General features: G+C 47.2%; 1 protein-coding gene across 7 annotated transcripts in view; it reads left to right on the forward strand.

Annotated features, from left to right (window-relative positions):
- Positions 1-16758, forward strand: part of ppm1ba (protein phosphatase, Mg2+/Mn2+ dependent, 1Ba) — a 47101-nt gene that overhangs the window by 18581 nt on the left and 11762 nt on the right. For 5 of the 7 annotated variants that reach the window (XM_036956122.2, XM_036956123.2, XM_090212938.1 and 2 more), the window contains exon 2: positions 15794-16651. In XM_036956122.2, the coding sequence (XP_036812017.2) occupies positions 15809-16651 (843 nt within the window). In that variant the 5' untranslated portion in view covers positions 15794-15808. Of the gene's footprint in view, positions 1-7203; positions 7345-15793; positions 16652-16758 lie in introns of all 7 variants that reach the window. The other 2 variants (XM_090212937.1, XM_090212935.1) reach the window with 1 other exon arrangement.

Raw genomic sequence — 16758 nt, forward strand, 5'->3', positions numbered from 1 at the left:
GTGCTTCATGGTTGGGATGGTGTTCTTTGGCTTGCAAGCCTCCCCCTTTTTCCTCCAAACATAACGATGGTCATTATGGCCAAATAGTTTTATTTTTGTTTCATCAGACCAGAGGACATTTCTCTAAAAAGTACGACCTTCGTCCCCATGTGCAGTTGCAAACCGTAGTTTGGCTTTTTTTATGGCCGTTTTGGAGCAGTGGCTTCTTCCTTGCTGAGCGGCCTTTCAGGTTATGTTTATATAGGACTAGTTTTACTGTGGATATAGATACTTGTGTACCTGTTTCCTCCAGCATCTTCACAAGGTCCTTTGCTGTTGTTCCGGGATTGATTTGCACTTTTCGCACCAAAATACGTTAATCTCTAGGAGACAGAACGCGTCTGCTTCCTGAGTGGTATGATGGCTTTGTGGTCCCATGGTTGTTTATACTTTTGTACTATTGTTTGTACAGATGAACGTGGTACCTTCAGGCGCTTGGAAATTGCTCCCAAGGATGAACCAGACTTGTAGAGGTCTACAATTTTTCTTCTGAAGTCTTGGCTGATTTGTTTTGGTTTTCCCATGATGTCAAGTACGGAGGCACTGAGTTTGAAGGTAGGCCTTGAAATACATCCACAGGTACACCTTCAATTGACTCAAATAACATCAATTAGCTTATCAGAAGCTTCTAAAGCAATGACATCATTTTCTGGAATTTTCAAGCTGTTTAAAGGCACAATCAACTTAGTGTATGTAAACTTCTGACCCACTAGAATTGTGATACAGTAGGTTATAAGTGAAATAGTCTGTCTAAACAATTATTGGAAAAATTACTTGTCATGCACAAAGTAGATGTCCTAACCGACTTGCCAAAACTATAGTTTGTTAACAAGAAACTTGTCAGCGCATGCTCTTAGTACGAGTCCTGGTAATCCATCTGGCTCTTGCTTAAAGGTCTTTCTCACATCGTCTATGGAGAGTGTAATTTTCTGGAACATTTGGTGCTCTCATGCATAATTCAGTGTTGCTTGCCTCAACGATCATAGAGTGCATTTAGATTGTCTGGTAGGCTTGCGTCACTGGGTGGCTCGCGGCTGGGTTTCACTTTGTAATCCATGTTAGTATGCAAGACCTGCCACATCTGACGTGCTTCAGAGCTGGCATGTTAGGATTCGATCTTAGTCCTGTATTGATGCTTTGCCTGTTTAATGGCTCGTTGGAGGTCGTAGTGGGATTTATTACAAGCTTCCTGATTAGTGTCCTGCTCCTTGAAGCGGCAGCTCTAGCCTTTAGCTCTTGGCGGATGTTGCCTGTAATCTATGGCTTCCCTTTGAGATATGTATGTACAGTCACTATGGGGACGGCGTTGCCGGTGCACCTCTTTAATGAAGCCGGTGATTGATGTGGTAATCTCCTCAATGCCATCGGATGTATTTTTATTTATTTATTTATTTCACCTTTATTTAACCAGGTAGGCAATTTGAGAACAAGTTCTCATGTACAACTGCGACCTGGCCAAGATAAAGCAAAGCAGTTCAACACATACAACGACACAGAGTTACACATGGAGTAAAACAAACATACAGTCAATAATACAGTATAAACAAGTCTATATACGATGTGAGCAAATGAGGTGAGATAAGGGAGGTAAAGGCAAAAAGGCCATGGTGGCAAAGTAAATACAATATAGCAAGTAAAACACTGGAATGGTAGATTTGCAATGGGAGAATGTGCAAAGTAGAAATAAAAATAATGGGGTGCAATGGAGCAAAATAAATAAATAAATAAAATACAGTAAGGAAAGAGGTAGTTGTTTGGGCTAAATTATAGGTGGGCTATGTACAGGTGCAGTAATCTGTGAGCTGCTCTGACAGTTGGTGCTTAAAGCTAGTGAGGGAGATAAGTGTTTCCAGTTTCAGAGATTTTTGTAGTTCGTTCCATTCATTGGCAGCAGAGAACTGGAAGGAGAGGCGGCCAAAGAAAGAATTGGTTTTGGGGGTGACTAGAGAGATATACCTGCTGGAGCGTGTGCTACAGGTGGGAGCTGAGATAAGGGGGGACTTTACTTAGCAGGGTCTTGTAGATGACATGGAGCCTGTGGGTTTGGCGACGAGTATGAAGCGAGGGCCAGCCTTCGAGAGCGTACAGGTCGCAATGGTGGGTAGTATATGGGGCTTTGGTGACAAAACGGATTGCACTGTGATAGACTGCATCCAATTTGTTGAGTAGGTTATTGGAGGCTATTTTGTAAATGACATCGCCAAAGTCGAGGATTGGTAGGATGGTCAGTTTTACAAGGGTATGTTTGGCAGCATGAGTGAAGGATGCTTTGTTGCGAAATAGGAAGCCAACCTTAGATTTAACTTTGGATTGGAGATGTTTGATATGTGTCTGGAAGGAGAGTTTACAGTCTAACCAGACACCTAAGTATTTGTAGTTGTCCACGTATTCTAAGTCAGAGCCGTCCAGAGTAGTAATGTTGGACAGGCGGGTAGGTACAGGTAGCGATCGGTTGAAGAGCATGCATTTAGTTTTACTTGTATTTAAGAGCAATTGGAGGCCACGGAAGGAGAGTTGTATGGCATTGAAGCTTGCCTGGAGGGTTGTTAACACAGTGTCCAAAGAAGGGCCAGAAGTATACAGAATGGTGTCGTCTGCGTAGAGGTGGATCAGAGACTCACCAGCAGCAAGAGCGACCTCATTGATGTATACAGAGAAGAGAGTCGGTCCAAGAATTGAACCCTGTGGCACCCCCATAGAGACTGCCAGAGGTCCGGACAGCAGACCCTCCGATTTGACACACTGAACTCTATCAGAGAAGTAGTTGGTGAACCAGGCGAGGCAATCATTTGAGAAACCAAGGCTGTCGAGTCTGCCGATGAGGATGTGGTGATTGACAGAGTCGAAAGCCTTGGCCAGATCAATGAATACGGCTGCACAGTAATGTTTCTTATCGATGGCGGTTAAGATATCATTTAGGACCTTGAGCGTGGCTGAGGTGCACCCATGACCAGCTCTGAAACCAGATTGCATAGCAGAGAAGGTATGGTGAGATTCGAAATGGTCGGTAATCTGTTTGTTGACTTGGCTTTCGAAGACCTTAGAAAGGCATGGTAGGATAGATATAGGTCTGTAGCAGTTTGGGTCAAGAGTGTCACCCCCTTTGAAGAGGGGGATGACCGCAGCTGCTTTCCAATCTTTGGGAATCTCAGACGACACGAAAGAGAGGTTGAACAGGCTAGTAATAGGGGTGGCAACAATTTTGGCAGATCATTTTAGAAAGAAAGGGTCCAGATTGTCTAGCCCGGCTGATTTGTAGGGGTCCAGATTTTGCAGGTCATTCAGAACATCAGCTGAGCAGATTTGGGAGAAGGAGAAATGGGGAAGGGCGAGTTGGGCGAGTTGTTGTGGGGGTGCAGTGCTGTTGACCGGGGTAGGAGTAGCCAGGTGGAAAGCATGGCCAGCCGTAGAAAAATGCTTATTGAAATTCTCAATTATGGTGGATTTATCAGTGGTGACAGTGTTTCCTATCTTCAGTGCAGTGGGCAGCTGGGAGGAGGTGTTCTTATTCTCCATGGACTTTACAGTGTCCCAGAACTTTTTTGAGTTAGTGTTGCAGGAAGCAAATTTCTGCTTGAAAAAGCTAGCCTTGGCTTTTCTAACTGCTTGTGTCTAATGGTTTCTAGCTTCCCTGAACAGCTGCATATCACGGGGGCTGTTCGATGCTAATGCAGAACGCCATAGGATGTTTTTGTGTTGGTTAAGGGCAGTCAGGTCTGGGGAGAACCAAGGGCTATATCTGCTCCTGGTTCTAAATTTATTGAATGGGGCATGTTTATTTAAGATGGTTAGGAAGGCATTTTTAAAAAATATCCAGGCATCCTCTACTGACGGGATGAGATCAATATCCTTCCAGGATACCCCGGCCAGGTCGATTAGAAAGGCCTGCTCGCTGAAGTGTTTCAGGGAGCGTTTTACAGTGATGAGTGGAGGTCGTTTGACCGCTGACCCATTACGGATGCAGGCAATGAGGCAGTGATCACTGAGATCTTGGTTGAAAACAGCAGAGGTGTATTTAGAGGGCAAGTTGGTTAGGATGATATCTATGAGGGTGCCCGTGTTTAAGGCTTTGGGGAGGTACCTGGTAGGTTCATTGATAATTTGTGTGAGGTTGAGGGCATCAAGTTTAGATTGTAGGATGGCTGGGGTGTTAAGCATGTTCCAGTTTAGGTCGCCTAGCAGCACAAGCTCTGAAGATAGATGGGGGGCAATCAGTTCACATATGGTGTCCAGAGCACAGCTGGGGGCAGAGGGTGGTCTATAGCAGGCGGCAACGGTGAGAGACTTGTTTTTAGAGAGGTGGATTTTTAAAAGTAGAAGTTCAAATTGTTTGGGTACAGACCTGGATAGTAGGACAGAACTCTGCAGGCTATCTTTGCAGTAGATTGCAACACCGCCCCCTTTGGCAGTTCTATCTTGTCTGAAAATGTTGTAGTTTGGAATTAAAATGTCTGAATTTTTGGTGGTCTTCCTAAGCCAGGATTCAGACACAGCTAGAACATCCGGGTTGGCAGAGTGTGCTAAAGCAGTGAATAGAACAAACTTAGGGAGGAGGCTTCTAATGTTAACATGCATGAAACCAAGGCTATTACGGTTACAGAAGTCGTCAAAAGAGAGCGCCTGGGGAATAGGAGTGGAGCTAGGCACTGCAGGGCCTGGATTCACCTCTACATCGCCAGAGGAACAGAGTAGGAGTAGAATAAGGGTTCGGCTAAAAGCAATAAGAATTGGTCGTTTAGAACGTCTGGAACAGAGAGTAAAAGGAGGTTTCTGGGGGCGATAAAATAGCATCAAGGTATAATGTACAGACAAAGGTAAGGTAGGATGTGAATACAGTGGAGGTAAACCTAGGTATTGAGTGATGAAGAGAGAGATATTGTCTCTAGAAACATCATTGAAACCAGGAGATGTCATTGCATGTGTGGGTGGTGGAACTAATAGGTTGGATAAGGTATAATGAGCAGGACTAGAGGCTCTACAGTGAACTAAGCCAATAAACACTAACCAGAACAGCAATGGACAAGGCATATTGACATTAAGGAGAGGCATGCTCAGTCGAGTGATCAAAAGGGTCCAATGAGTGGAGAGGTTGGTTGGGGGTCACGGCGATTTAGACAGCTAAATCGGTAGCAAGCTAGTATAGGAGCAAGCTAGCATAGAATGGAGGTCTGTTATTAGCCAACTCTTGCGTTCCGTCAGTAGATTAGTGGGTTTCCGTGTGGTAGAGGGGATTAATCCAAATCACACAACAACAACAAAAATAAAAACAATAGATATAGTTATAGAGGCCCAAGAAGAAAAATAAATAAATAAATAAAAATAAAATAAAAATTGTCCGATTGTCTATTCAGATAGCAGCCGATAAGATGGGCGCCCAGGCAACGTTGCGCCGGAGGAGCCAGCCGGACAATTCCCTCAGGTAGACAACAGCGGCAGTCCAACTGTGAAGGCCCGGTGGGGCTCCGCGTAGGCAGCAAAACGGGTCCGGATAGGTGACTGCAGCCCAGGAGTGATTGATGGAACTCTTCAGCTGGCTAGCTCCGGAACAATTAATGTTAGCTCCGGAATCGACGAAAGCCGATAGTCACATGGATAGCAGCTAGCTAGCTGTGAGATCCAGGTATGGATGTCCAGAGCCAGCGGCCGAAATCCGGTATGTTCCGTTCCGAGCCGCGCTGCGCTGCACCGCGCCGTACAAAACTGGCGATAGATTCTCGAGCCAAAGGACAGCCGATGACTACAAACCGTGGTTAGCTGAGTACTAACGATTAGCCAGTAAATAAGCTAACTAGCTTCTGAACCAGCTTCAGAGTAGCTTCTGGACCAGCTTCTGGCTAGCTCCCGGCTAGCTTCTGGCTAATTTCTGGCTAGCCTCTCGGAGGATTACAGATCTGAGGTAAATAATACTTTTTTATATAAATATAAATTGGTGAAGTGGATTGCAGGAGAGTGTTCTGAAGATGAGTTTTTGGAAAATTAAAAATGTATGTGAAAAAAAAGTTGTAAATATATCTATATATTTATATACACGACAGGACGAGGACAAAAATACGTCTGAACTGCTATGCCATCTTGGGAAAAAAGGAACATATTCCAGTCTGTACTTGTAAAACAGTCCTGTAGTTTAGTATCTGCTTCATCGGACTACTTCCGAATTGAGCACATCACTGGTACTTTCTGTTTGAGTGTTTGCTTGTAAGCAGGAATCAAGGGGATAGAATTAAGGTCAGATTTGCCAAAAGGAGGGCGAGGGAGAGCTTTGTATGCATTTCTGTGTGTGGAGTAAAGGGGATCTAGAGTTTTGTCTCCAGTTGCACAGGTAACATTATTTTTTGGGGGAGGGGATAATTTTCTGTCATCAAAATGTCAGCATGGGATCAAAGCAGGCAGAGGAGGATGGAGTCAAGGACCAGGTGTGTGAAGTAGCAGGTGTTATTATAAAAAAAAAAAAGTTTTTTACCCCCTTTTCTCCACAATTTCGTGGTATCCAAGTTACTATCTTGTCTCATCGCTACAACTCCCGTATGGGTTCAGGAGAGACGAAGGCCAAAAACCATGCGTCCTCCGAAACACAACCCAACCAAGCCGCACTGCTTCTTATCCTCTTGAGTGTAGGTGGCAGTATTTTGATGTTTGGATGAAAAACGTACCCAAATGAAACTGCCTATTTCTCATGCCCAGAATCTAGAATATGCATATAATTGTCAGATTAGGATAGAAAACACTATAAAAATATTGTCTGAGTATAACAGAACTGATATTTCAGGCGAAAACCAGAGGAAAATCCAACCAGGAAGTGCTGTTTTTCCATTGCATGCCTTCCCTCCATTTTTAAAGGGATATCAACCAGATTCCTTTTCCTATGGCTTCCACATGGTGTGAACAGGCTTTAGACATAGTTTCAGGCTTTTATTCTGAAAAATGAGCGAGAAAGATCACATTGCGTCATTGGATGGCTGGGTGCCAGCAGAGTTTTGCATGCATGAGCAGCTTGGAGCAGACATTTTCTCTCTCACTGCTATTGAAAAAGCTACGGTCTTGTTGAAATATTATCGATTATTTATTGTAAAAACAAGCTGAGGATTGATTATAAAAAATGTTTGACATGTTTCTACGAACTTTACGGATACTAATTTGGAATTTTCGTCCACCCCGTCGTGACAGCTCGAGCCTGTGGATTTCTGAACATAACGCACCAACCAAATGGAGGTATTTTGGATATAAAAATAATCTTTATGGAACAAAAGGAACATTTATTGTGTAACTGGGAGTCTCGTGAGTGCAAACATCCGAAGATCATCAAAGGTAAGCGATTCATTTTATTGCTTTTCTGACTTTCGTGACCAATCTACTTGGCTGCTAGCTGTTTGTAATGTTTTGTCTGCACTGAGAGATGTCCTTACATAAACGCTTGGATAACTTTCGCCTAAAAGCTTTTTTGAAATCTGACACGCCAGGTGGATTAACAACAAGCTAAGCTGTGTTTTGCTATATTGCACTTGTGATTTCATGAAAATTAAATATTTTTAGTAATTTAATTAGAATTTGGCACTCTGCAATTCAGCGGATGTTGACGAAAATGATCCCGCTAACGGGATGGGTGCTCCAAGAAGTTTTTTAACACAGCGCGCACCAATGGAAGCCAGCCGCACCAATGTGTCGGAGGAAACACCTTGTACTTGGCGACCTGGTTTGCGCGCACTGCGCCAGGCCCACCTCAGGAGTTGCTAGTGCACGATGAGACAAGGATATCCCTACTGGCCAAACCATCCCTAACCCTGACGACGCTAGGCCAATTGTGCGTCGCCCCATGGACCTCCCGGTCGCGGCCGGCTACGACAGAGCCTGGGCTCGAACCCAGAGTCTATGGTGCTTTAGACTACTGCGCCACCCGGGAGGCCCTAGCAGGTGTTATTCTGTGAGACTGGAAGAAGAATTGGGAAAAGCCACAATACATAGTAAAAAAAAAAGGTGTTGGACAAGCAGGTCATAGCTGCTATATAAACAGAATACCTTGAATGTGCCTCTTGCACGTGGCACCCCTCTTGGAGTTAGGTAATACAGGGAGGTTGAGGGAGGGCTCTGAGCTACCTTGAACATAACTGTTGCTTTTTTAACTACAGTGTCAGTGATGTAATTTCTAAGCCAGTCACAGTCTCCTCCCTAGGTACCCCAGCTCCAGGGTTAATGTCTCTGCCTTGGCACACGGCTCTGCTGGGGGACCGGGGATGTTGCAGTAAGTGTCTTCCTCTGGGCCTGTCTGTCGGTACACTGGGTGAAGGGGACATGAGTGTGGAGTGTACCCCAAACCCTGTGGTATTAATAGCCTTGTGTTAGTGAGGCGTTGTGGACACAGACAGACACGGTGCTCCCTCTGTGACACCATAGGACAGACCACAGACAGGACAGGCACGGTGTTCCCTTTGTGACACCATAGGACAAACCACAGACAGGCACGGTGCTCCCTCAGTGACATCATAGGACAGACAGGATAGGCACGGTGCTCCCTTTGTGACACCATAGGACAGACCACAGACAGGACAGGCACGGTGTTCCCTTTGTGACACCATAGGACAGACCACAGACAGACAGGCACGGTGCTCCCTCGGTGACACCATAGGACAGACCACAGACAGGACAGGCACGGTGTTCCTTTTGTGACACCATAGGACAGACCACAGACAGGCACGGTGCTCCCTCAGTGACACCATAGGACAGACCACAGGCACGGTGCTCCCTCAGTGACACCATAGGACAGACCACAGACAGGACAGGCACGGTGCTCCCTCAGTGACACCATAGGACAGACCACAGGCACGGTGCTCCCTCTGTGACACCATAGGACAGACCACAGGCACGGTGCTCCCTCAGTGACACCATAGGACAGACCACAGACAGGACAGGCACGGTGCTCCCTCAGTGACACTATAGGACAGACCACAGACAGGATAGGCACGGTGCTCCCTCTGTGACACCATAGGACAGACCATAGACAGGACAGGCACGGTGTTCCCCTTGTGACACCATAGGACAGACCACAGACAGGACAGGCACGGTGTTCCCTTTGTGACACCATAGGACAGACCACAGACAGGACAGGCACGGTGTTCCCTTTGTGACACCATAGGACAGACCACAGACAGACAGGCACGGTGCTCCCTCGGTGACACCCTAGGACAGACCACAGACAGGACAGGCACGGTGTTTCCTTTGTGACACCATAGGACAGACCACAGACAGACAGGCACGGTGCTCCCTCGGTGACACCATAGGACAGACCACAGACAGGACAGGCACGGTGTTCCTTTTGTGACACCATAGGACAGACCACAGGCACGGTGCTCCCTCAGTGACACCATAGGACAGACCACAGACAGGACAGGCACGGTGCTCCCTCAGTGACACCATAGGACAGACCACAGACAGGATAGGCACGGTGCTCCCTCTGTGACACCATAGGACAGACCACAGACAGGACAGGCACGGTGTTCCCTTTGTGACACCATAGGACAGACCACAGACAGGACAGGCACGGTGCTCCCTCTGTGACACCATAGGACAGACCACAGACAGGACAGGCACGGTGCTCCCTCTGTGACACCATAGGACAGACCACAGACAGGACAGGCACGGTGCTCCCTCAGTGACACCATAGGACAGACCACAGGCACGGTGCTCCCTCAGTGACACCATAGGACAGACCACAGACAGGACAGGCACGGTGCTCCCTCAGTGACACCATAGGACAGACCACAGGCACGGTGCTCCCTCTGTGACACCATAGGACAGACCACAGGCACGGTGCTCCCTCAGTGACACCATAGGACAGACCACAGACAGGACAGGCACGGTGCTCCCTCAGTGACACTATAGGACAGACCACAGACAGGATAGGCACGGTGTTCCCTCTGTGACACCATAGGACAGACCATAGACAGGACAGGCACGGTGTTCCCCTTGTGACACCATAGGACAGACCACAGACAGGACAGGCACGGTGTTCCCTTTGTGACACCATAGGACAGACCACAGACAGGACAGGCACGGTGTTCCCTTTGTGACACCATAGGACAGACCACAGACAGACAGGCACGGTGCTCCCTCGGTGACACCCTAGGACAGACCACAGACAGGACAGGCACGGTGTTTCCTTTGTGACACCATAGGACAGACCACAGACGGGCACGGTGCTCCCGCTGTGACACCATAGGACAGACCACAGGCACGGTGCTCCCTCTGTGACACCATAGGACAGACCACAGACAGGACAGGCACGGTGCTCCCTCAGTGACACTATAGGACAGACCACAGACAGGATAGGCACGGTGCTCCCTCTGTGACACCATAGGACAGACCACAGACAGGATAGGCACGGTGCTCCCTCTGTGACACCATAGGACAGACCACAGACGGGCACGGTGCTCCCTCTGTGACACTATAGGACAGACCACAGACAGGATAGGCACGGTGCTCCCTCTGTGACACCATAGGACAGACCACAGACGGGCACGGTGCTCCCTCTGTGACACCATAGGACAGACCACAGACGGGCACGGTGCTCCCGCTGTGACACCATAGGACAGACCACAGGCACGGTGCTCCCTCTGTGACACCATAGGACAGACCACAGACAGGACAGGCACGGTGCTCCCTCTGTGACACTATAGGACAGACCACAGACAGGATAGGCACGGTGCTCCCTCTGTGACACCATAGGACAGACCACAGACAGGATAGGCACGGTGCTCCCTCTGTGACACCATAGGACAGACCACAGACGGGCACGGTGCTCCCTCTGTGACACTATAGGACAGACCACAGACAGGATAGGCACGGTGCTCCCTCTGTGACACCATAGGACAGACCACAGACGGGCACGGTGCTCCCTCTGTGACACCATAGGACAGACCACAGACGGGCACGGTGCTCCCTCAGTGACACCATAGGACAGACCACAGACAGGACAGGCACGGTGTTCCCTTTGTGACACTATAGGACAGACCACAGACAGGATAGGCACGGTGCTCCCTCTGTGACACCATAGGACAGACCACAGACGGGCACGGTGCTCCCTCTGTGACACCATAGGACAGACCACAGACGGGCACGGTGCTCCCTCTGTGACACCATAGGACAGACCACAGGCACGGTGCTCCCTCTGTGACACCATAGGACAGACCACAGACAGGACAGGCACGGTGCTCCCTCTGTGACACCATAGGACAGACCACAGGCATGGTGCTCCCTCTGTGACACCATAGGACAGACCACAGACAGGACAGGCACGGTGCTCCCTCTGTGACACCATAGGACAGACCACAGACAGGACAGGCACGGTGCTCCCTCTGTGACACCATAGGACAGACCACAGACAGGACAGGCACGGTGCTCCCTCTGTGACACCATAGGACAGACCACAGACAGGACAGGCACGGTGCTCCCTCTGTGACACCATAGGACAGACCACAGGCACGGTGCTCCCTCTGTGACACCATAGGACAGACCACAGACAGGACAGGCACGGTGCTCCCTCTGTGACACCATAGGACAGACCACAGGCACGGTGCTCCCTCTGTGACACCATAGGACAGACCACAGACAGGACAGGCACGGTGCTCCCTCTGTGACACCATAGGACAGACCACAGACGGGCACGGTGCTCCCGCTGTGACACCATAGGACAGACCACAGACAGGACAGGCTAGAATTGGCTCAGCCTTGCACACTCAACTCAACTAATACCCTTTTTCACACTATCGTGCTGACCTGAACTGTACTTGCTCATATAGCCTATTTTTTTTCACATTGTACTGCTTGTTATTCAACTGGTACAGTGAGGGGGAAAAAGTATTTCATCCCCTGCTGATTTTGTACGTTTGCCCACTGACAAAGAAATGATCCGTCTATAATTTTAATGGTAGGTTTATTTGAACAGTGAGAGACAGAATAACAACAAAAAGAGCCAGAAAAACGTGTCAAATGTTATAAATTGATTGTTATAAATGTAATAGTAGTATATAGGAGTAAAGTAGGTGTGTTACTGTGTAGGGGAACTAGTAGCCTAGCTTACGCTCGGTATGCAATGCCATTTGTGAACATAATGTTCTTCTACCCGTGTGAGTAGAATAACCCGTCTTCTGCAGTGGATGGCAAGTTTTCATTTAAGCCTCAGATACACCAAGGATACTGACAGCCGAGAGATACTTGGCACCTCTGCCCAATATGTCGGGAGTACTTTTTCTGTTGATCACATAGCACAGTTCATCAGCCTCGTTAAAATACTCCAGACCAGAAGGTGGCAGTAACGTTTCTTTCTTAAGCTATGTGTGACTTGTGCCTGCTTTCTAAATGTGTAGATAGCCAATGTTCGCTAACTAGCAAGCTGTGCTAATATTTTTGCTAGCTAGCAATAATTTGTAGTAAGCCCATGTTTATACCAGTCAGATGGCCACAACTAGTTAGCTAGTTAACAATGTTGTAGCTAGCTAACTATGTTGTGCTAACTGGCAAATGGTGATACTAACCGTTTAGCTAACTTTAGCTAGCAAGTGAACTGGCACTGGCAGTATGGGATAATGGAGACTGAATTAGATTATGTATTTATCATCTTGCTAGATAGCTAGCTTGCTAAAACATTTAGTGCTGTGTGCATTTTTTGCACTTACCAGCCCATTAATTTCAAATGAAGTTTTGTTTGTGACTGCCTGGCTCAGTTGGCAAGCTAACATTAGCTAGCTAACTAATGAGCAAGTGCACATTTTATCAAATCTAACAAAAAAGCTTCTTTAAGAGCACAACTCCTTAGCTAGATGTATAGACTTGTTCCAGAAAAATATGTATTAGGCAGCTTTGTTTTAGTTAGAACAATTCTGATGAAAATGGGGTGAATTACACAGGGAAAAGTGCCTTAACCTTTTTGTTGTCACTCCTTTCGGCTCCCCTCTCGCAGCGGTCCTCCTCTCTAATTTTCCTTAAGTCAAGTTGTCGGCCACTGTTGGGCAGGCCGATTCTACATGTAGAAACGGCCGGCTCGACCCTACCAGTTAGGTACCCAGCAGGCGGTGTCTTTTTTGTTTTAGCAAGAGAAGGAACCGCCTGCCACTTTGCTAATTACCTCTCAGCCATCAGTTTTCTCGGTGTGTCTGACCTCTTAAGCCTAGCTTATACATAATTTTGGAAGGAAGGCTAGTTCACAAGTCTATTCTTGGTGTGTGTAATGTTCTTACCGGTCAGGTTTCGCCAAAGGAGCTTAAAGCTGCTCCATTCATAATCTTGGGGTAGGCCTGTGACTGTCTCTGGATATCACTAACTTGGAGAGAGGACCATATGTTTTTACAACAATGGGTCTACACCATATTGTAGTGGTAGAGACCTGGAACTGCTGCTGTATGCCCACAGTAATGCAGGTCCAGTCGAAGATGGCCTACTCTCCTGACAGGTATAATGTCTAGTCTTCTGAAAATAACATTCAGGCAAAACTACGATTGGAGGCACTGTTATGGTCCTCTAATTCAGATGGAAGGATTTAGATAGTTTGGCCTTGTTGCCCCTCCAACAACATTGTTGCCTCCAAAACAGAATCGTTTTGACAATCGCTTATATATTTTTTGCGCTAGTTGGTTGTATCTGAGACTATTTGTTTTCAGCAGTTATTTCCATGACTGATTAAGACGTGTTTTCTCATGACTCTCTCTTGTCCCTCTGCAGCAGACATATGGTGTGCAATATGTTTGGAACATCGAATCGCTAAAAAATCGCTGTCGCACTTTATTTATTTATATTTAACTAGGCAAGTCAGTTAAGAAGAAATTCTTATTTACTATGACGACCTACACCGGCCAAACCCGGACGACGCTGGGCCAATTGTGCACCACCCTATGGGACTCCTAATCACGGCCGGTTGTGATACAGCCTGGAATCGAACCAGTGTGTCTGCAGTGATGCCTCTAGCACTGAGATGCAGTGCCTTAGACCGCTGCGCCACTCGGGAGCCCATCGCAATACATTGTGAGAATTGCAATATATATTGTATTGGTACCATTATCATGATAATATGGTGAGTTCCCTGGCAATTCCCAGTCCTATTACATACCCAACTTCAGTGTGTAGGTACAATTTTTATTTAATTTCAAAACAGCATTTATAAAGAGCAGCAGGTGGTTCTAATCAGGGTTGCTACTCACCTGCCAATCAGGCATGTGGCTTTTCTGGCCTACCTGTATGCAAATGAGTCAAAAAGAAATACAGAATTATAGGGTATGGGAGCGGGCACGAAGAGAAATTCACAAATCAACCACCCCAGGTGTCCGCTCAACTAAATACATCATATCAATTCACGAGAGAGGACATCAGGCAAAGCCGTTCATAAACGTGGGGCCAACCCATAAATGATATGTAAAATCTGATATGGACAGTGTTCTTGTATAACAGCCTAAATGTGGCTTATAGGAAGGAGGTTAGATCTAGTTCTTTGTTTAAACCGTGTGGAGATACACAATTGAATTGATTTATCCACATGGCTTCTCTTTGAAAAATGCTGTTGTCATAGTCACCAACTTTACGTGGTGGATTAACTTTTTAGATATCATCGTAACTCAGTTCATTAATAGAATGTTGTTCTATAAAGTGTCTCTGATCTGGTGAGGTGATATCTTGACATCTAATGGTGGATTCACGTTCTCCAAGACTTTCAAGGTGCAGGATGTTTTTCCTTTTCACACTATCGTATTTTATCAATGGCAATTTGAATGCACAGAGTTACTGTGTCGATCCTGAGGCCCATTGTCGTGCCATTCGTCCGCCGCCATCACTTCATGTTTCAGCATGATAATGCACGACCCATGTCACAAGGATCTGTACACAATTCCTGGAAGCTGAAAATGGCGCAGTTCTTCCATGGCCTGCATGCTCACCAGACATGTCATCCATTGAGCAAGTTTGGGATGCTCTGGATCGACGTGATCCAGATCCAGTTCCTGCCAATATCCAGCAACTTCTCACAGCCATTGAAGAGGAGGGGGACAACATTCCACAGACCACAATCAACAGCCTGGTCAACTCTATGGCAGGAGATTTTGTGCTGCATGAGGCAAATGGAATTCACGTCAGATACTGACTGGTTTTCTGATCCAGTCCCCTACCTTTTTAAAAAAGTTTTCTGTGACCAACAAATGCATATCTGTATTTCCAGTCATGTGGAATCCATAGATTAGGGCCTAGTGAATTTATTTCAACGGACTGATTTCCTTATGAACTGTAACTCAGTAAAATCTTAAATTGTTGCATGTTTATTTTTGTTCCATATAGAAATCCGATTTCTACATGATAAGGGTACATTTCGGACTTTTCCTCATTCATTTTTTATTTAATTTAAATTTAATACTGAGAGTAACACTGAATGCAGTCTGGCATCAATGCCAACTAAGTTGTAATTTCATTGTGTGGGTTTAGTTGTTGGTTGCTATAAAGATGTGTTCTGTTCTGAATAGACATTCTCCGTAGACACCACAGCAGATGCAATGTGAGAGGCATCAGGAAATAAACTCTAACTCCTATAGTGGTGTTTTCATATTTCACTTAGTTTTGCCATTTAACTTTTATCAACATGAATTGAATACAATCTGTTTTCAGTTGCTCTGTTTGGATAGGCCCATCTCAGAAGTGAAATGAATTATGTGTTAATATTTTTGCAAACTAACCAGTCTCATCATTCCCTCCCCCTTTCTCCTCCTCTTCTCCTGTCTCCTGTCCCCAGGTGGTGGCCTAAGCCATGGGGGCGTTCCTGGACAAGCCCAAGACGGAGAAGCACAATGCCCACGGTGAGGGCAACAACCTCCGTTATGGCCTGAGCAGCATGCAGGGATGGCGGGTGGAGATGGAGGACGCCCACACCGCTACGGTGGGTCTACCCCATGGCCTGGATGACTGGTCCTTCTTCGCTGTCTACGACGGCCACGCCGGCTCCCGCGTGGCTAACTATGCCTCTAAACACCTGCTGGGGCACATCATCACCCACAGCATGGGTTCCCCGGGCCCTGAAGGTGTCACCCCAGCCCCCACCGTGGATGTGGTCAAGACGGGGATCCGCACCGGTTTCCTGAACATCGACGAGCACATGAGGAACTTCTCAGACCTGCGTAACGGCATGGACCGCAGCGGCTCGACAGCCGTGGCCGTACTGCTCTCGCCAGAGCACCTCTTCTTCATCAACTGTGGTGACTCACGGGCCGTGCTCTACCGCAATGCGCACGTCTGCTTCTCCACGCTTGACCACAAGCCCTGCAACCCACGGGAGAAAGAGAGGATCCAGAACGCAGGTGGCTCTGTAATGATCCAGAGGGTGAATGGTTCCCTGGCCGTGTCCCGGGCCCTGGGAGACTACGACTACAAGTGTGTGGATGGGAGGGGTGCCACAGAGCAGCTGGTGTCCCCAGAGCCTGAGGTGTTTGAGATTGAGAGGGCCCCAGAGGACGAGTTTGTGGTGCTGGCCTGCGACGGTATCTGGGACGTGATGAGCAACGAGGAGCTGTGCGAGTTTGTCAAGTCCCGTCTGGAGGTGTCCCACGACCTGGAGAAGGTCTGCAACCAGGTGCTGGACACCTGCCTGCACAAGGTACAGTGAGGCTAGTGTGGGTGTTTGTATGTCCGTGTGTGTGTTTTAACATGTAGAAATGTAAATGATTGTGTAGCGTGTTTTGTTGCACTAATTAAGGAAGTTAA

This window comes from Oncorhynchus mykiss, chromosome 20 (genome assembly GCF_057628025.1).
Source record: "Oncorhynchus mykiss isolate SJ-2025 chromosome 20, ASM5762802v1, whole genome shotgun sequence".
Taxonomy (NCBI): domain Eukaryota; kingdom Metazoa; phylum Chordata; class Actinopteri; order Salmoniformes; family Salmonidae; genus Oncorhynchus; species Oncorhynchus mykiss.